General features: G+C 40.9%; 1 protein-coding gene across 2 annotated transcripts in view; it reads left to right on the top strand.

Moving 5' to 3' along the window:
* LOC120536964 (voltage-dependent T-type calcium channel subunit alpha-1I-like) overlaps positions 1-21,835 on the top strand; it is an 808,892-nt gene that overhangs the window by 767,382 nt on the left and 19,675 nt on the right. Inside the window, exons 33-34 of one of the 2 annotated variants that reach the window (XM_039765545.1) lie at positions 16,810-16,956; positions 17,136-17,270. The exons of the other annotated variant lie outside the window; for it this stretch is intronic. Of the exons in view, the coding sequence (XP_039621479.1) occupies positions 16,810-16,956; positions 17,136-17,270 (282 nt within the window). The remainder of the gene's footprint in view (positions 1-16,809; positions 16,957-17,135; positions 17,271-21,835) is intronic. 2 annotated transcript variants of the gene reach the window in all.

The following is a 21,835-nucleotide window of genomic DNA, read 5'->3' as shown; positions in this document are numbered from 1 at the left end:
TGTTAATTTAAAGCAATTCCAGAAAGGAAACTGTCTAATCCATTCCCACCACATACAGAGTTCTCTTCAGAAATTCAGCAGGCTCCATAAAACACAGGCAATTTATAACTGACTGGGTATGTGGGCTACAACTTGTCTTAATCAATACGCCCAATTATAGTTTGACAAATACTAACTGCGAGCCTGTGATTGCCTCTTGTCCACTTCTAGGAGTTACAGCAGAAGGTGCAAACGTTTCCTCTGATTAGAGACTGTGACCCTGCTGATCATATATGTTTCTCGGTTTAAACTCTAAACTGCTGATGATATCATAATCTTTTAAAGAAAAAAAAATAAGAGTACAAAGCAGTGCAATTACCTGTTTTTAGCTGCTCCATCACGAGAAACTGACAAAAGCAACTTCTCATGTATAAGTAACCATAGACGGGAGTCTGGTCGGGCTTGTGCAGACGTTACTTTGACAGTCTGTCCATCCATCCATCTTCTATACCCGCTTTAACCTGAGCAGGGTGTATCCCAGCAAGCATCGGGCACAAGGCAGGAATAATTCCTATGCAGGGCTGCAGTCCATCGCAAGGTGAACACCGTTGCTTATCCCTTACTTGGGAATCTTGAATTATCCCAATGAGTGTACGAATAAATGAATGAATAAATAAAACTTTATTACTGCCAGGCAGTGCAGTTGCTAGGAAATGGTCTTGATGTTACAGCCATAGATATAATAATTTTAGCAAATAATAGATGGGCATAGTTTATGACTTCAGCATCAAATTATAAGCAATATCAGCTGTGAAAATGACCAGACTTGACACACTTAAAAGGCTTTGGGACAGCCACCCATATAATATTCCTGGCTGCAAAAGGGTTTTGAATATCACAGAGATGTTCACAATACTGAGTCTAAAACAGAACTGCAAAGGGTTTGCAAAGATGGCCGGCTTTAAGGGATCCGACCAGAAGTGATGTAGGGATGTGAACTGGATGTGATGTTCTTCCAACGTCAGTCTGTGCGCCAGAAGTGACGTTCTTCCGGGTGCCGGAACCGGAAGTGATATTCTTCTGGGCACTGGAACTGGAAGTGACGTCATCAGCTCTGAATCAGACAGGTTTTCCCGTGGCTGGTCTGTAGAGATAACAGGAGAAGGTTTAGTGCATCCTGCCACCCTCTGGCCTGGCATGGAATTACCTTTGTTTGGTCCAGACAACGTCTTCCTACTCACACGTGTAAATAATAACATAGTGCACACTACCTAATAAATACATGAATCAATGACATGGCACAGAAGAACACTCATGTGTCACACTCTATGTGTCTCCAAAGGTAAAGATTATTTAAGTTGGCTGGAGATCGGGAGAGACAAATGTCAAAAAAAAAATGTTATGACTCACCAGAGTGACTACACATGGGGGAGAAAAAAAACGACTGCCATGCTGAGCGTGACCTGCTGTGAGTGTTTTCCTGATTGTGGTAATTAAAAGTTGGGAGCATGCGCTGATAGTACATTACCGCACCCACCACACACCAAACCACTTAGAATGGGACCCCAGTGCAGCGGGTGGCACCTCAACACCACACTGGAACCGAGTGAGAGTGAAGTCTAAGAAACGCGAGAGACTTCAAATGATCGACAAGGAAATGCACGTCTGTCTTTCGAAAATTGATCCTCGCATCAATCTCATATGTGCTGAAAAAAAATCTCTACGTTCACATTAATTAAATTTAAGATTTATGATTTGATTCCTTTATTAGTACAATGTCTTTCATCCATCGTCCAACCCGCTGAATCCGAACACAGGGGTCTGCTGAAGCCAATCCCAGCCAACACAGGGACCAATCCTGGGCAGGGTGCCAACCCACCGCAGGACACACACTAGGGCCAATTTAGAATCACCAATCCACCTAACTGGCATGTCTTTGAACTGTGGAAGAAAACCAGAGTGCCCGGAGGAAATCCACACAGACACGGGGAGAACATGCAAACTCCACGCAGGGAGGACCCGGGAAGTGAACCTGGGTCTCCTAACTGCGAGGCAGCAGCGCTACCACTGCGCCACCGTGCCGCCCACAATGTCTTACAAACTTGTAAAATTAACTGTTTTTATTGGCGATTGTCCATAGATTGTGTCGTCACGACTTTATTTATGGGCAGTCCCTCAGGTGCACCACGAAAGAAAATTTTTGGACTTAGAGCACTGCAACACGAAAAAGATTGCCTTTCACTGAACTATAGGAAGCCAGGGGGGCTGCCCTCTGTTGTCCCCGAGGAGGTATTGCCCTGGTCCTTCCGTTTATGGAGGTGTCCCAGTTGGTTAAGAATCCTGGCTGCTTGTTACAGAACACAGGACAAGTACCATGACAATGAAAGGCAGTTGTGCAACTCTCCAGTAGTAGTTAATTGCACGTAATCTGATAAATATAAATAAATACAGCAGTAAGGGATTTTTACAGACAAGAGTATATACAGAATGATAAGGGACAGATAAAATATCGATATGAATACAAAGAGTCCACGTGTGCACAGTGATGGTTTTCAGGTGAGGTTGGCCTAGCGCTTGGATTTTGAGTTCAGCAGGATGACAGTGACAGGGCAGAAGTTGTTTCTGAAGTAGTTGGTGCTGCCATGTACTGCCTCCCAAAAGGTAAAAGGGTACAGAGACTATGGTTAAAGTGCGAGGGGTCCCAGTTTGGGTCTGTGACTCATTGGTTGTTTCCGGGAGCCACTTGAATCCCAGAACCGCCAATAACGTACCCGAGGATGAGCCGTGACAAGTGAGGACACATATAGTCAGCAAAGGTTGGTGCACGTGCATACATAGTGCTTTTATTTAACAACAAAACAAACAGTATCCAAAAGTGCAGTGCTTCAGTTTGTTCATAAATTAATAAATAAGCCATACAATCAAGTGAATAGGAATCCTTCTTTGGAAAATGTCCCCTGTGGTTCCTGATGCCTGTACACCTTAAAACGCCTACACTTGTATATTTTATGTTCTCGCATGTGGTGTTCATAGTAGATTTCTGGGTTTCACATGTCTTACATAGAACTGTTTATTGCCACCTGCTGGCCTTGAGCAATTTGGAGGTTTTCTTCCGACTCAGGTCATTTCTTTTGGTAGACTCATCCTGTAAATAAATCTACTTTGAGCAGGTTAAAAATCAAGGACAAAAAGTATCCTTCTTTTAAAATACAATTCAAGCCTCAGTGATCCTCTCTAAAACTGACATCTCCTTGGCATACCCCTTTCCAGATTTCACAACCCGTAAATCCGGCTCAGGTCCCTGTTACCCATCCCTCACCATTCTTCTCGTTCCCTTCATGTCACAGTCCAACGAGCTTCAGTCACACCTCAGCACTTGGTCACACCTGGACCATACGCTCCTCTCATGGGACTCACTTTGCCATCCCTGTGTTTCCCCTTCTCTTATTGCACCTGCTCTCCTTCCCATTCCTGCCCTTCATTACTTTCACTTTCCTATAACCTCTGCTCCTTCTCACTCATCATTCTCGTTCTTTTCCTTTTTTTCTTCTCCGCGCACCTCAGCTCCCTTTCCAAACCACGTGGGGTAGCGAAGGTATGGAAATCGTGGCAAAAGAACAGGTCGGTCCCTCAAGTGAATGTGAAATTGTCTGCTCCCTCATTGGCTTCCAGAGCACGAGCATATTATCTATTTATTTAAAATGCACATGCCACAAGCCTGCTATATCAGAGTTTCTTATTATGTTACATGCCCTCCACAGGCTCCAACTGCACTGCAGAACCCTAAATGCCAGGTAATGAGACATTAATGATGTGCTAGGGAAGCTTATACCACCTGCTGTTGACAGTTTCGGTCTGCGAGTTCGCTTTTACCATACCATACTGTGATACAGTTAGTCTGAATGCGCTCGATGGTGCCAGTGGTAGAAGTTCACCAGAATCTGATGAGACACCTGGACTTACCTTAGATTCCTCAAAAAGTGAAGACATTTCTGAGCTTTCTTGACCAGGGCAATGATGTTGAGAGACCATAAAAGATCTTCAGAAACATGAGTGCTCAGGAGCGTAAAACTGGAGACAGTTCCATTGACGAAGATGGAGGTATGCTTTTGCAGTCTTTGGACTTCCAGTAGTCCACAGTGAGCTCCTTGGTCTTCATGATGTTCAAGGCCAGGTTATTGTTAGGTTCTGAACCTCTTCATTAGTGTTACTAAGGAAGCAAGTGTAATGATTGTGTTAGATCCATGAAATGAGATAGGCAATGAAGGAGTAGAGTATGGGGTGTGGGACACCAGAGTGTGGGTGCAGGAAGTTTGCTTGTGGAACCTAACAGACTGTGGTCTGTGGGTCAAGAAATTCAGAATCCAGTTACAGAAGGAGGTGGTAAAGTCAAACTCCATGAGCTTTATGAGAAGCTTGGAAAGGATGATAGCATTAACTGCTAAACAAATGTTAATGAACAGCATCCTCACATTGGTGTCACAGTTGTCCATGTGGGTCAAGGCTGTATGAAGTGCAGTGAAAATGGCATCTTCAGATGACCTGTTAGGACAATATGCAAACTGATGGAAATTCAGTGTGAGGCTTTGATATTAATAAGGACCAACTTCTCAAAGAACTTCCTAATGATGACGGTGAGTTCAACCAGACAGAGGTCATTAACGCTCACTCCAGCTGATTGTTTAGGCACTGGCACAACAGTCGTTCTCTTGAGATACATTGAGACATTGATATGACAGCCTGCTAACTGCTGTGCACAAGCTCGGTGTCCTCAGACGAGGACACCATTAGGGCCAGAAGCCATATGCTCATTCACGCTACTCAGTTCAACACAAGCATTTGTGATGAAGAGGCCGTTCATCACGATGGGTATTTCCTTATTGTCTTTGTCAAAATGAGCACAGACGTTAACCTAGTCTGAAAGGGATGACTAGTTGTGTTATTGGATTTATAGTCCATGTGGTTACCCCACCGCATGCGACAAGGGTGTTAGTTGTAATGAAAATGCTCCTCAATTCATAATTTGTGGTTGTGTTTGGTATTCCTGATGTCCCTTCTTAGGTTACTTCTGGAGTTGTAGGACTTAGAACTATCAAATCTACAGGAGACATCACATTCATTTAATATTTGGCAAACTTTGGTATTAACTTCACGAGGAGCCGAAATCTTTGCATGTAAAGTAGGAACCAACCTTTCAGGGCTCAGACACTAAGAAGTGGCCAGTTTACGGTTACCAAACAATCACATCTTTATTTCTTTGGAAACCAGGAGAAAAATCCATAAATGCACAGAAAAAGCACGCAAGCTCAACATACCGTTACCGACAACACATGAGCGTTATGCTGTCGTGTTACTTGCTACGGTAGTTTATGAGGGAAGCTTTTGTTTTGAGTGAAGCTTTTCGCTTTTCAAGCATCTATACTGTAGAATAATATTGTACAGATAAAAGGAATAAAACATAAAATCAAATATTAACAATTAAGGGAAGAATCTGCGAGTGCTCGCAGAGATTTAATCTTTAGATTTTTGAACAGAGCACTTAGTTTCCATAAGCTAATGTCAAGTCCAGACCTGAAGGTCCCCAAGGTGCCATGACTGCAGTGTTTTATCTGCATGAAGAATGTCTGCCTGATGTTTTTAGTCAAAATGCACGCACTGGTAAAGAGGTTTGAGAGCAGTTTTTTTCATTTGTGATTGAGTGAAATGAATATGTAAATAACTTGATTTAACATATTTAACACAAGCATTTCAAAACGTATAATTTTTTTTCCATTTTAGAATATTAGGCAAAATATAATTTTGGTAATCTCAGATCACTGACCTGGAAATGTAATTTGTCAAGTTAAGTTTATTGTCATGTGGGCTTCTTATTTGCATGTCTATAGTAACTGCAAAGTGTGGTTGGTATCACAGGCTTCGGACTGCAGTCCGTTTAGTGGGTTTATACCCAGTGATGGGCAGGTGCCAGTCCTAGGATGGTTCCAGCCTTCATTCCAGTGCTGCAAGGAAGAATTTGGGAATGTTTTGTTATGCAGTGTTATTGCTGAGTATATCAGTTAGGAATTTTTCTCCATCTGCCAGAGGTATTGCTACCCAAATATAAGTCCTCATTCATTCATTCAAGTAGTCATCAAGACTAAGCAGTCAGGATGGCATGGTGGGTAGCGTAGTTGCCTTAACCTTTTTGGCATTAACTCTCAGTGACTCTTGGGCTTGGAATTCTGTGTAAATACAGTTATTTCCGAGTCCTAACCGGTTAATCTGATCTGATGAGAGCATTGAGGTTGAATAACTCATTATTCTGCTGTCATCTAGTGGATAAAATAACGTCATACTACAAAAACAAATTGTACTTGTTCTGTTACTTTATGATAACTCATCAAAATTGAGTGGGCAGTGCCTTCAACTAACGCATACAATGGCATAGAAACGAAAAGGCAGTTTTAGAACACTAAAAACTGAATCACTAATTGAATCAAGTGATAGTGATGATGATGTGAATTGATTATCCGACATCGACACGGCTATTAAAACTGATGCATACGGCAACTGTATAAGCAAACTGCCATGATATGCCTGATGAATTTGGTTTGAATGTTCACTGTGATGCAAGTAGCGTCATGGCAAAAAGACAAAATAATCGTGTTCAAGTAGAAGGTCTCAGCATTTGGATACCCTGTAGTGCAAAATATGTACATTTAAATATTAAAATATAAGAAAATGAAACACTATATGAAAAAAAAACACTAAAAGATAAGAAACCCCTCACCCTAAAGTGGCCATCACAGAACTGAGGGTACGCCCGATCCAACCTGCTTTGCCCTTCTTTTGGAAAGTTCCATTTACATGGCAGGGGTGTTGGTGTTAATTACTTCTCAGTTCTGCAATGGCACCATTTCCCACTAAAATAAGTCATATGTCCAGCAAAATGACACATTTTATTGGCTAACTAAAAAGATTACAATATGCAATATATATTGCTTGACTTCTCACTACATTCATAATGGCTAACACGGTTCAACACCTTAGTACCACTAAAATAAAAAAAAAAAAACAAAAAAAGAAACTTAAAGAAAATATCCCTAGTCTTTGTTATCAGACATTACAATCTATTTAAAATATATATATATATATATATATATATATATATATATAAATAAATAAATAAATATATAAATATTATATATAATAATAATAATAATAATAATAATAATAATAATAATAATAATAATAAATATATATATATATATTGTGGACTTGGCCCGGACACAGACAGGCGGACATGTTGTTACTCAACCACCACACGTTTATTTACAAAACTATTTACGCAAATATTGGTCACACAGACCCAGTCCCGTGCACAAACCCCAACAATCACTCAGTCCTGGCCACAAATGCCTTCTTTGGGCCGCCTCCGCACCTCCTCTGTGCTTCGTCCTTCCTCCTCCCGACTCCAGCGCTGAATGAATGGAGACGGCCCCATTTTATGCAGTCCCCGGATGAGCACCAGGTGTTCCCGGCATTCCTCTCTTGGCCACGCCCCAGCACTTCCGCCACACCAGGCATTGGGGCGCCTCCTGGCGGTGACCAAGGGCCCCTACAGGGTAGGGCTTCCATGCCCTCAACCCGTGGCCCCCAGAACAACCAGGAAGGCGGCTCCCACGTGATCCAGGGTGGGCTTTGACCCTCTTCCGGTCCCTCACGGCGTCCCGGCCGGGTCGTTGCACCTGGCATCCCTGACAATATATATATATATAGTGATGCATGAGTCGTTGTCTTGCAACCCAAAGATGAGGCTGAGTCTCAGTAAGCAACACCAGCTCTATTCCACTCAAAACAAGAACAGCAAGATTATATATTGTAGCGGGGTCTACCATTCTACTACACACAGACACAGAAAGCAGGCAGGGTCCGGGCCAGGTCAGTGGCCAAGTTATAATGTTGCCATCAGGCAACCGGCACTTTGTGTGGCAGTGGTCAGCTTGTAGTTGTTTCTGTGGCGCTGCGAATCTGCGGTTGCCTTGGCGATGGACATACAACCCTGAACAGACGTGGCAGCCTTGCTACTGTGTGTCGTCCTGTTGAGGAGGGTCTCAAAAGAGTGCAGAAATCTCACAATATATATTTATATAAATACTGGAAGGCCGTAAATAGAAGGCTAATTAACCTCTGTTACATCAAGATGTGAGCTTTTGAATATAACTGAAAAATTCACTATCTGAATGAAACTTGACATAATAATAATTACATTATTATTATAATAACTAAAAATATTATTATTATTATACATTAAAATGGCTAACTGATGGATGCTGATACACACACATATACATTCCCCCTGTAGACATGCATACGCACTATCCCTCGTAATCAAACACACACACTCGTATTTCTCCCCTGCAGACCCACACACTCAGATCGCTGGTCTCTGCAGGCATACTACCTCAGGAAAAGTCTGGACTTGATGATGTCTTATTGCTGCTGTCTTTTATATTTATTATGTTTATTTTATTATTTATAGTGTATTGTGTATTTTAAGTATTCTGCCTTGAAGCCCAGTCCTACCAACAATAATTTCGTTATGTGTATGCATAATGACAATAAACAATTTTATCCATCTAAAATGGGAGAAGCCAATTGATTTTGAGTAAAATCACCCTTTCTGAGATACAGAGATAATGATTTTTATGCCTTGAATGTTTATCGCACTCGCCATTCTGCAGTGTTTACTGCTAAAATCCACTTCTTTTAAGAAGAGTCATGCACTGGACACATGAGAGTTTTAAAAAGTGTTAATGAGGCCATCAGGACATGCTGGGCCACTGCCAGTTTGCTTGTAAGTATCTTACAAAGTGAGCACTACTAGGCACTTAGGAGTTTACAGAGGGTTAACTTAATGTCCCCATAACAGATGAATCTTATGATTCTGAGTGCTAAGCCAAGTGAGAATCCAGACAACAACTAATTTTATGAAGTGAGTGAATTTTTAAAGGTCTATTGCAGTTGTTTATCAACCAGTGGTGCGCCATGAGAGCTGCCCAGATGTGCTGTGGCAATAATAGTGGGAATGACCAGCTCCACAGGTGACTGAGACCTGTCTGATGAAGACATGACTACTTGGAGAAGCTTTACCTTACATTAACTTATATGGCTGACTCCTTTATCCAACGTGACTTACAATATTTATGAAACAATTGATTCATTTTCTTTTGGCTTTCCAGTTGGAGCACAGGCAGGTCAAAGGACTTGCTCAGGGTCACACAGTGTCATTAGCATGATTTGAACCCACAACCTCAGGGTTTGATGTCCAAAGCCTTAACCACTATGCCACACTGACTGGTATAAAAGCAGGTCCGTGATTGCTATGCAGCGGACGCAGCACTCAGAGCACTTTGCATGCGTCTCCAGGCTGCTAGAGTCCATCTGCCTGGATGTGTGGTGTCCAGCGAGTCTCACAGGGCTGGTGGATAGTGGGCATATGAGTTGCCTCTGAGGCAGGGAGGGACGGGGAAACGGGCGAAACAGCTGGGAGATGCCACCAAATTGTGCGCCATGTCTGCGAATGTTGATCTCGCAGCTGCTTTTTACCAACTGCTCTGCTATTCCCGCTCCTTTAGACAGTTGAGCACGTGTATGCGATTTAATGAGTTTGTAGTTATTCAGAACAGTGGTGTGCTATGGGATGTTTGTGGTTACAAAATGTGTGCCACCGAAGAAAAAAAAAGGTTAGTAAACACTGGTATTGTATTTATTGTTTTATCCTTCATTTTGAAAAGCATCTGTTGAACTTACACTACGTTCATTAGAATAAGCCACAGCAGTGCCATCACACCGAGGCACTCATTTCAGTTAGCAGGTATGCAATACGAGAATTCCTGCACTGAGAATAAAATGCTTTTTTTTTTTCCTTCATTGGGAGAATTTTAAAAGGCTTGCACAATCTGCACTCAAAGAAGCTAAGAGTAGCAAAAAGGAAAGATATTGAGTGTAATGAACTGAATTTCTGCCTAAATGTGTCCGCTGTTCAGCATTAAGCTCAGAGTACAGGTTTGGTGTTTTTTTTTTTTTTTTTGCAGCAAATTACTGAGGGGCATTCAGTAGGCAGCAAGGTTACGTTCTTGGGCAAACAGAACTTGTCAATCTAGGATTTTAACAAAACACACACCCCACCAAAGCAGTAGAGAGAAAGAAATAGGAAATAAAAATATTATAGAAATGGAAGGAGGGCTGAGAGATGCATGGTCTTCAGATGACTATTCTGTTCACAAAAGCATCCTAGTAGGACATTGTATTGATCGAGGAAAACATGCGTCTGGCTTGTTTCTCCAAAGCGCAGCAGTTGGGCAAATTTACAGACCAGCTTGGCAGAAGCTGAAGAAGTAAAATTCTGCGGCTCTTTTTGGGAGGGCATCTTGCTTGCTGAGAGCTTTGCATTTAATAGACATTTCTTTCTTTCTTTCTTTCTTTCTTTCTTTCTTTCTTTCTTTCTTTCTTTCTTTCTTCAAAAGACACAGTCACCACTAGAATCCCCCCCCGCTTCTCTATTTATTCTGCTGATCTTGCTTACTGTATATACGTGTATTATCTAATCTGTCAGAGGCTGCCACTCTTTGGGAGCAGGTGTACCAAGTAAACCAGCTTGAAATGGGGCGACTCAAAGCATCACTGGATGGAGTTTTGAACATCACAATAATAAATTCTTGATTTCGTACCAGTTTTGTAATCACCCTGCTAACAGATATTAAAATGTTTTGTCCGCAATGCTTTGCCCTGCTATCCATTAACCCATGCCTTCATTCTTAGAAACCGTTTAGTTCAGTTTAAGGTCACGGAGAGCTGCAGTCCATCCCAACAGCTTTGGGTGTTTCTACCCCAGATGAGGCCCTGAGCCATTTAAGGACACCACTGCCAACACACACATGTCCACAATCAATTAAATGCTTGCTCTTTTCAATTTTAGTGCCTTTAAATATAAACTTGTGTGTGGCCACTAGGAGGTGTACTAGCACCCTAAACGCCCAGACACAATTTCACCAAAATAGTCAGTCAGTCAGTCGTCTTCTAAACCACTAAGTCCTGCACAGGGTCGCAGGGTGTGCCTATAGGGCTCAAGGAAGGAACAAACCCTGGACAGGGCACCAGTCCATTGCTGGGCACACACACAAACGCCAAGCACACACTAGGAACAATTTAGAATGGCCAATCCACCTAACTTGTATGTTTTTGAACTGTGGGAGAAAACCAGAGCATCTGGAGGAAACCCACACTGCCACTGGGAGATCATGCAAACTCCACACAGGGGACCCGGAACACGAACCGTGGTCTCCTTACTGCAAGGCTACCATTGAGCCATCATGCCGCCCTGCACTACACCAGTCCCAGATCAATTAAAGTGCTATTAATTTAAACAATATCTTCAACACAACTTAACAATACAGCACAACTGCCTTATCTTTTTCTTTCTTCTCATTTTCTACACCTTCACACCCAACTCCAGCCCCTCCTGAGTCAAGTGGATGGCTCTCTCTTTTTTATCTCCAGACTTCTAGTGCTTAATCTATTGCTCTTAGGAAGTGCTTCCAGGTCTGCAGGACCACCATGGTCCTTGTAACATCAGTATCAAAAAGCTCCCCACTGGTGGCCCCAACAGAACATGACAGGACAGGCCCATGGGACCACAACTCCCATGCTGGCTTGTGGGCGTCCATACTAGGACTTGTCAGATGGAATGCTTCCACTCAGTGTACGGGGGGATGCTCTGTCTATAGCTGACCTTCCAGGTTCCAGAGTCCTGGATGCTGCTCAGTGGTTGTAAGGACCCCAATCTTGATATAGCTGCTCTTTTTCCACCTCCATGTCCTGGGATGGAAAGGAGATATCACTCCATCCCTGGCATCCCGTTATCAAGGACTCTTGGACAATTAAGATAGCAGTGTTCATACCAGCTGGAGACACCGTTTTGTCTGTCACACTGTGGTACAATCTGACCACATCGTACGGCCCACCTACAAGCCAGTGATTGACAGCAGCCGTTCTCTTCTTCAAGCCAGGAGTGTTTTTTTTTCCATTTTTGTTTTTTTAATTATTTAAGTCGGCCTTTGTGATTCGTGCATTTATCGTCAATAATTAAATGGGAATAATTATATGGGTTTTGTAATCTATTGGTGAAAACCACAGATGAGGCTGTAGCAGCGGTACTTAAATGAACTGCAAATCCCAGCAGTCCCCAGAAGTGCTGCGCCATTCGCCAGCTTTGGCAGTTGCTGCAATGCCTGCTGGGCAAAACAAGATGAGAGTGCTAGCTTTAAAATGCAAACCATAAGAAGCCAACAGGATCACAATCAGTGGTGTCAATCCGTCACTACACTACATTACAATTATGCCCAGTTTTCTCTAGATTTCTGTTAATGTCATGTGTCTACTTGTTTGTGTGATTTTGTCTGGATTGGAATGTGTCTTAGTCTGGGGAACGCTCCCAACTTCTATAAATCTTCATGTACGTCGGCATCGAAGTTGGACAAAATTTTACGTAACTTTGAGGAGGCTGTTCGCTGGGGATTTTATTTCATAATTATATCACCGTCATCTGCACCTGCGTAATGAGACTGTGTCATGAGCGTTTATCGTTTTGTGCTTAGTGTTTTCTTTGATTTCTTTCGTATCTGTAATAATCATTTTTCTTGTTTACTGCCGTAGATATACTGTACACGCTATTTTATTATAAATTGCATTTTGTAAGAAAAAGCGTGATTACAGTTCACTAAAGAACTGGTAAACTATACACACTTTGTCTCAGTAGCCCACCACAGACACATGATTCACTTCATCTCACATTTCTCACAACTTTTTGCATTATATTGGGTGCAGTAGAGTTAGGATATGCAGTAATCACGGGCCCAAAACATAGTCACAGGTTTTCGTGTTCATGGTGGTCACAAGGGGAAATTGTATTTTGTGAAACTCCACAACTAACCATTTCACTACAATTTGCACTATGCTTATTCTTATATGAAACAAGTAACATTTGATTTGATCAATGTACTTCTTGGATGTAATGAAAGAAATTACAGTACCTCCTCAAAAACACTGAGAGAACATTCAAATTCCACATGTGTGGTGTTCGGTGCAGTCCCATTTTCTAGACTTCTTATTCAGTTTATGGTTGCCTATCACAATGGACACAGGGTTAGAGTCAGTTTTGTACAAGGTGCCAATCCACCGCGGGACACGCTGACTTACAGGAACAGTTTGGAGTCACCAATCAACTTAAACCATTTATGTGATGATTGAGATGGGATTACCCATGTAAGCAACATGAGAACATCCGGACCTTCACATATACAGTGTCAGGATCTCTCTGTCACTGTCCTGCTGTTTACAGCCATATAGTTCAATACAATATAATACAATACAATTTATTTTTGTACAGTCCAAAATCACGCAAGAAGTTCCACAATAGGCTTTAATATAGAGTGACACACTGACTCACCATCTTGCTGTCCCAACATGAACACTAAAAGCTCTTGATGGCACAAGATTCACAGCTTATTGGGATGCTCTAGTAGGATGAGAATGGACCTTTGGACTTTGAGGTGACCTTTTTTGAGCCATTGTTTGGTGTATCAACCGTTTTCCTGATATTCACATACTTTAAGTAATGGAGTATGTACAGAGAAAGCTATGGTTTAAAAAAAGCAGGGTAATAATAATAAAAATTCTTTATTTATATTGCATTTTCTCACTACTCAAAACACTTTAGTAAGAATCACTGCTAATGTGCAGCATTCACCAGGGTGTTTGCGATGGCAGCCATTTTTGTGCCAGTACGCTCACTGCACATTAGCATTAGGTGGTGTTGTGATGAAACGGTGGCAGTCAATTACAGACAGGGGGTGGTTAGAGGGCCAGAATGACTAGGCTGAGATGGGCAGTTTAACCAGGACGTTGGGATACACCCTATTCTTTATGAAAGGACACCCAAGGATCTTTTATGACCATAGAGAGTCAGGACCTCAGTTTTACATCTCATCTGAAGGATGGCCATATTTTTTACAGGACAGTGTCTCCATCACTGCAGTGGGGCATTGAGATCCACATTCAGTCTACTAACACCTCTTCCAGGAGCAACCCAAGCTTTTCCTAGTACTGGCTGGACCTTAACATGCTTAGCTGCTGGTGGATGACCTCTTTTGAAGTGCATGTGGTATGGCTGCTGTTACTTTAAATTGTCAGTTTATAATAAGAACTTACTTGTTTGCTTTGCTGAGCTCCTAACAGATAAGAAACAGTTTAAAGAGGAACTTGGCTTTGTCTAAACTGACACATTTAAACTCATTTTTGGTGGCTGCAAGAGGAAAAGAAACTTTTAACCCAGCCAACAGATAGAGGTAGAACACTGATTGGTAGAAGGTTCAAGAACATAGCTTTTGTCTAGACAGGATTGGCCCAGAGGCACATGGCTAGAACGCAGAAAAGGAGTTGACCCCTAAACTATGACACACCCCATTGATCCAAGGAGTACAGTAAGGAAGGAAGAGCAAAGCTGATGTAGATGGATGGTAAATGTAGGACACACCAGCAGTTGATCCTCTCTCTACACTTCCATCAACATCCATCCAGAGAGAATGCTGGATTAAAATGTGAAGTTTTAAATTTACCCTTGGGGGCAATTAAAGTATCATCTGTCTATCTCTATCAAAGACCTCTGAGATCGATGCGAGAATGAAAGAGCCACGCGGATATCCAGGCACATTGAAATTCTAGACTTTTTAGCAAGAACAACTGCTATTCAAATGCGATCATATTGTCACATCCATTTGCTTTGCTTCTGCTTTTGGCATTTTTAAGAACCAGAATTTAGAGAAAGCTATTCTCTATTGAGTGAATAAAGGAATAAACTTTTGACTCCTCTTCTTTGCTTGACTTTGAACTCTTTGTAATAAATCATCTGGGGGTCTAGAGATAAGTAGAAAAGAGAAAGTATTTAATTGATAGATGTAGTCAACCCTAGTACATCCAGGCAACGACCACAAGCAGAGCTGCAAACTGCAGATGCATTTCCACAACAGGCTGGTAAGTGCGATTTAACAGAGCAAAAAGTTTGGGATCCTGAGATCTACATGGAAAGTTCTAATGCAGGTGTAAGGGTCTCCATCAGACCAGACCCTACCACGACAAAACATCTAGTTGAGACTTTATTTGTAAGAAGTGAAGGGAACTCCTAAATTCTCATTAAGCTATCGTATATGAAGAAGTCCTCATTGTCATGATCTGTACGATCGACACATTATTCATTACTTTTGCATAGTTTTGTATTTTTATTCTATGAATTTTAGACCATTGTTTATTTTTCATCACAATCTGTGGATGTCACTCACCACCCTTTTTTATCATTTTTTTCCTTTTGAACGTCTAATAATTCTTTTTGTGATTTTGAACCTTTTGGCAATTTTTTTTTTTTTTTTTACTGTTCGATATTCATTTTGGCTTAGATACTAGTATTTTGATTTTCTGGTTACAAGCTTCTGTCTGTTTTTCCTACCTTGACTAAGCTTTATTTTTATTTTTTTTTGCTTTACATCTCCTGTCTTTTTTAATTCTGTAATGACTTAGTGGACTCCTTGCCTTTTAAGGTGCATCGCGGTGCTCGTATTTGTAGCCAGACATCTATCTGTGGATATTCTGAGAAGTGAGAAGAAAATCCCCTCAATTCTGTTGATGACTTTGGAATTGCCTGACTTGGCAGATAGCATAGTAAGGAGTCACAATTCACAGACCAGGCTGTTGAAGTTTGGCATGATGATAATAATTATTCCTAATTGTACACAATGCTATTCAAAAATCTGATTCCAGAAGATGACTGACTATTGGGAAGAAATCTCAAAACATTGATCCATTTTTAGACATCAAGCTCTGACAGACGAAACAGCAAGAAGGTTCCCTAAACCCTGCTCCTCATACTGCAGAAGATCACAATTTGAGAAGAAGTGACATGCGCGTATATGTTCTTAGATACCAAACTATAATAGATGAATTAGAGAAAAGGTTACCCAGTCCTGCCCCTCTGTTTTCAAAGACTAAATATTAAGAAGGGAACCAAATCACGCTGATCGCTTTCCAGGCATTAGACTGCACCTGGGCAAATGGTGGAAGCAAATGTCAACTCTGCCCAACTGTTTTCAGGGATCAGACAGCAGAAGATCCCTTACTTAGAAGAACCGGCAATAATTCAATTAGTGAGACTGAGCCTCAATTCTGTTCAACTTTTATTTTTTGATCAAACTGTAGACCGTATATCCAAGATGGCGTCCAAATCCTTTGGATCCAAGTTTAAAACATCAGCCTGCTTTAGATCACATAGTGTAAATGAGTCACTATGTGTTCCTCTCTTATCAGTGATCAGACTGCAGTGGATTTCATACTGAGAAGAAATTTTAACCCTGAAGGATCTTCCTGCAGTTGGTCCATTACTGAGAAGTGTTGACACCACCGATTCAGTTTTGAGAGAAGATTATTATGTCATGAGAAGATATTCACATTCAAATTGGTTGTCAGGCATTAGAATACAGCAAGTCCTGTAGTGTGAAGGCATTCCAATCCTGATGAGGTGTATCTGAAAAGCAGAAGTTGACAATGTGAAATGAAGACCTTCCCCTAGCTCATCAGTCTAATATGAGGACTGACCTGCCATTAGTTCCTAGAGCTCAATAAAGTAAACCCTGGAATAGATCTGAAACTGGTTATGATTTTTATCTGAAACACTATTAGCTATCGGCTTACTTAAAAACAGTGTTTTCTATTTCTGAGCATTTCTTCCATGTGCATTTGCAGGAAAATCTGTGGTTGGACAGCGTCTCCTTGTTAATCAAAGACTCATTCGATGGGGAACTCTTAATGATCGACAATCTGTCAGGATCTGTCTTCCATCACTACTCCTCACCTCCAGTCTGCAAAGACTGCCATCATCACCAGCAAGAGGTAGGCTCTGTGATTCAGTCCTCGCCTTAAATGTGTTTTGGAACCTTGAGAAGAGGAGTGAAATTACAAGGCGTGATTGGCTGAACTTGGAGTGGAATGTGTCATTTCGGTCACTGGATCGTGTTCAGTAACCTCTAGTCTTGAGCTTCATCTCGCCATCTCATGCTCTTTCTCTTTAGATCCGACTGGCAGAAGTGGAGCAGGTCTCTCTGCTGTCAGAGCAGCTTTCTGACAAATCTTCTTCCCTGGCACTACCTGATGACCTCAGCCTGGATGACCACAGTTTTTACCAGTTGTTGGTCCGAGATGGCAAGGTGATAAAGGGGGGGTAGAAGTTGGGGTGGGACAATCCTGGCAAGTTTCAACACCTAGTAATTAGTGTTAGAAGACACACAAGGCTCACAATATAATATGATTGATGCAACGCAATCAACAGGAAAAAGCATTATTCATTATACACTTGATTACAGAAATATGATCGTATCATCTATCATTAGTAGGAACCTTTCAAATGCAATATTTTATTTAGGCAAACAATGACTAACACAAGTTTTTAATTACCTTCAGGACAATGCCCAAACCTCAACCTCTGTACACCCACTACTGTACACTAGTAAAGGAAAAACTCATCTAAAAAATATTTTTTGATAAGTTACTTATTGTAGTTTGTAGCAGCTGTACATGACAGGACTACAACTCCCAGCAGCCCCTAAAATTGCTGCTCTACCAGGCAGCTTAAGCTGTTCACTCTGGGACTGCTGGACGAAAAAAGATGAGGCGCTTAAGTTAAAAAGAAGCTGTCAGGGAATGTCGTGATCATCTTTTGTTATTTCATCCCTTCACTTTGGATTACAATTACCCACACCCCAAGATTTACAGTTTCCCTGGATTTTTGTTCTGTATTCTGTGCCTGCTTGTTCATGTGGTTTTGTCTGGGTTGGAAATCGTCTTCAAAAGAGTGCACTCCAATTATTTGCAAATCTTCACCGAACAATCGCATCACGGTAGGACAAACTTTACATTTTTTTTCAGAAGACTGTTCACTGGGGAGTTAAATTTATTCATCACCGTCGCCTGTATTGTGGTACTGCATTGTGTTTGTGAGTGTTTATCGTTTAGTGCGTACTGTCTTGTGGGATCTTCTGAATCTGTGTTTAGATGATTAGTTATCGCCATTGGGTTTGGGCCTCTGTGGATGTGTTATTTGTTTAAGAGTTTTTCATTCAATGTATATTCAATACATTATTTTTCATTTATTTAATTTAATTGCTGTGCCACCTCTGTGTGCTCGAACCGAATCAAGACTAAATGCATTCCTGGTGTCCCCTAAATAAAATAAATAAATCGCAGTTGTTTAATAATGATAATAATTTAATAATGCTTTATGGCCACTCCAGGTTTATTTTGATAATCAAGAAAAAGTTTTAATCTCCTATTTTCATAAAAATGGAAAAGTTATCTGAAACAATAGGCATCTATGGTGACCAACATTGAATAACAGCAAACAACATCAAAATGTCCGTGAAAAAAAATCTCATGTTGTTCATGTTGCATAATCTACATGTCAAGTATTTTTAATAGAATACTGTTAAATAAACCAATTCCAGAAAACACTCTTCTGAACTAAAATGAAACGCACTCCATCCCAACCAAGAGTTTCACTTAAAGACCCACCTCCTTGCCTCATTCATTGGTTGGAAGTCCACTAACACCCTGTTCATCGGCTAACATTCTGCATCACATGATGTCAACATTGCAAAGTTCACTGACAGGCACATAAAACTAAAGGTTAAAAGTTAAAGAAAAGCGAGTGAAAACATTATCTGGAATTCAAATTTGTGAATATGTAAGATGCTTCAACAAGAAGAAGGTTAATTCACAGAAGGCCGCTAAGTAATCCTGAGGTACTTTAATTGTGGCTCATCTCTATCAATTGAAATATAACAGGAGACAGGTCTACAGTTCAAATGCTCGTTCACGTTCATGTCAGAAAGCATTCCCTTTTTAGTTCCAAACATTCCAAAGTCCTCATGCTAGCTTACCTTAATTACCCCTAAATAGCTCTTATCTTTGTTGCTTGTTTTATTAAAAGGATTCAGTTGGATGCCAAAAGCTTTGTGCTCCCATTCTTTAAAATCAAGGAAAAGATTACAAAATGAATCACGTGAGAATGAGTGTGGATACCTTAAATGATATGGCTGCAGGTATGAAAAGTGCAACACAAAATGGTGGGGACACCATACCAAAGACAAGAAACAAAATGGCATCACTTGATAAAAATAAAACAAAACCAACTGGTCCAACAATGAAATGGTGTACAAAACTCTGATTCACTATATTACAGAACTGAGGTGCGTTCATGATATTTTCTCTCTTCCGAGGATGAGGGTGAATGATTACTGTGGATGAAACCTAGATCCATCACTGTGAACCAGAGTCCCAAAGATAGTCAGCGGAACTGTGTCATCCAACCTGTCCTGGAGATAAGATCTAAGTTATTGACATTATTGGATACAGAATGAGAGACTTTAACTCTGATCCATTCAGTCAATCTCTTCGAAATTTGCCAAGGTATTTAAGCAGAGTTCAACTTCACAAAAATGTTTCTGAAGTCCTCCTTAAACACAACTCTACACACAAGTCTGAAAACACAGCAGGACCCAATTCTAAATCTCCAGTTCACTATTCTTCCCCATCCATCCTACAGTAAGATTTCAAAGTATTTGTAGCCATCAAAGGAATGGGAAAAGGTTTGGAAATCATGACCACTTTATGGAAGAAGGATTCACACTGAAGACATGTGCTCCTATTTCTTACTGATACAAGGCTGCTGAAGTAAATGGAGATTATCTACAATAATGAGGAGTGCAGCAAATATATCAAGTTATTCTGTAAAAGAGTTTAAACAATTCTATAATCAGCAAAAAAAACTTGTAGTACAAACATTTCTGGGAAACCCGGCTATTACGCAGCAGAGCATGAATTTAACTATCGATTTTACTTCTTTATTATGCATCACCATACAATACAAATGACATGTTGTACAACTCTGCTGACAGAACCCTGTTACACGGGTATATTATTATGGAGAACAGATTTTTCTGCAGTCTTCCTCAACTCATTTGAAAAGTTTTAGAATGGTACCAAGAAAATGATTTTTTTCCACATGTCGGAAATTGTTTTGGACTGGCATTCATAATAAAATGTCAAAAAAACAAACATTTCCCATGGTACTTCGGCTCATTATTTCATATTGGAAGTGGTTTGCATTAGCTGATTCATTGATTAAGATGGATTTGTGCAAATAAGAAGTGTCCCAACTAGACTGTGATATGACCACATCCTCGAACTCGTCCATTACTGTGCCTTTGTTCTGTTGCCGTAATGCAAAATCAATTGTTCATTCATCACCAGGTCTTCAATTAAGATCTACTTCTGACCATTAAATTCTGCACTTAATCAATGAGTCATGTTTGTAGTTGCTTACTTTTGCTTCATTTCCTTAAGATGTGCTCTCATATATCCTCTGTTTATTTTTTGCTGAGCATTGTGTTCTTGTCATCTATGATCCATGCTATTGTCTCCATCATTGAGTTGCGTTTCCTATTTTTCATTTGCTTTCTTTTGAGCTCTGCCAGTTACAGGCCACCTGATTTGACAGTGTTGTTTAAGTCCTAGTGATTCATCTTCACCTTGCATCAAATCCTCACAGCTTACCTGTTTTATCGAGTTATCAGATTACCTATGGCAGGCACCTAACGTGAAAGGTACTGACTAACCTCTCCGGGTCTTTTCATAATGTGGTTGTCAAAGTCAGCTCTACGGCTGTTTCTGTACACTGCGTATTCAACCATGGGAACTTATAATAGATGGCTGCTGGCTGACTGGGGTCATCTTTACTTTCATTGCTTTACTTCAACCTATTTTTACCACTAAAAGAGGACTTTGCATCCCTTTGAGCTCTTAAGGGACCGCAGCGACAAAAGGAATGACAATCTAGCTTCTTGGTGTGATGCTCCAAGTTGCTCATAGCCTTTGCATCACCCGTTTCCCAGGGCATCAGTAGTCATAATCAGGATGGCTAGTTCATTGAGGATGTACAACAATGAAAACAAAAGTGCAAAAAATGGATTGTGCAATTTATTTAAGCAGTACTCAAGTTAATAAATGCAGTGAAATTGAAATTCCTTCAATAAATAAACTCTCCAATAAAATCCATTGCTCCGTGATGATAGAACGTAATAAGTAATCTAATCAGATCAATCAGGATCTGCCCTTATCTCCTTTAAAGTGCTACTCACTGTTCCCCTCATCTGATCCCATTCACCCATTTTCCGAGTATAAACAACATGCCAAAGACAATGGCAAATATATATATATATATATATATATATATATATATATATATACAGTATATCCCTCTACAACTCCCAGTCCCAGCCACCCTCACCAGCACGTGTGAGCCTGACTCTGTCATCCTGCTGCCTCTGTCAGTGTTCACAGGACGCCTGAGAGCATTTGATCACTTCTGCTCTCAGAAGTCCAGCAGAAGTGATCCAGTCCACCCCTGGACTGCCCCTCACTCTGCTCCCTTCATGGGGTTTCCCCAAACGCTTTGCTACCTTCCTTCTATGCTACCTCCCATCCAATCCTGTCCTCTTGTTTTTGACAATCAGACTTCCTCTGTTTTTCTTCTCCCTCTTTTCTCAATCTTGATCCTTTCCTAATATTTCTTTTGTTTCTCTTTTTCTTTGAGCTAACTGCATTTGCACTTGAATACTCAATCAGCCATTTCCCCCACCAGTCACACTGTGGCTGCATGGCTTTCAAGCAGATTACTCCCATACCCACAAAGTCTGAGATGCACGATCTTTATTAC

Source organism: Polypterus senegalus, chromosome 10 (genome assembly GCF_016835505.1).
Source record: "Polypterus senegalus isolate Bchr_013 chromosome 10, ASM1683550v1, whole genome shotgun sequence".
NCBI lineage: Eukaryota > Metazoa > Chordata > Cladistia > Polypteriformes > Polypteridae > Polypterus > Polypterus senegalus.
This window is presented reverse-complemented; position numbering and strand designations above follow the sequence as displayed.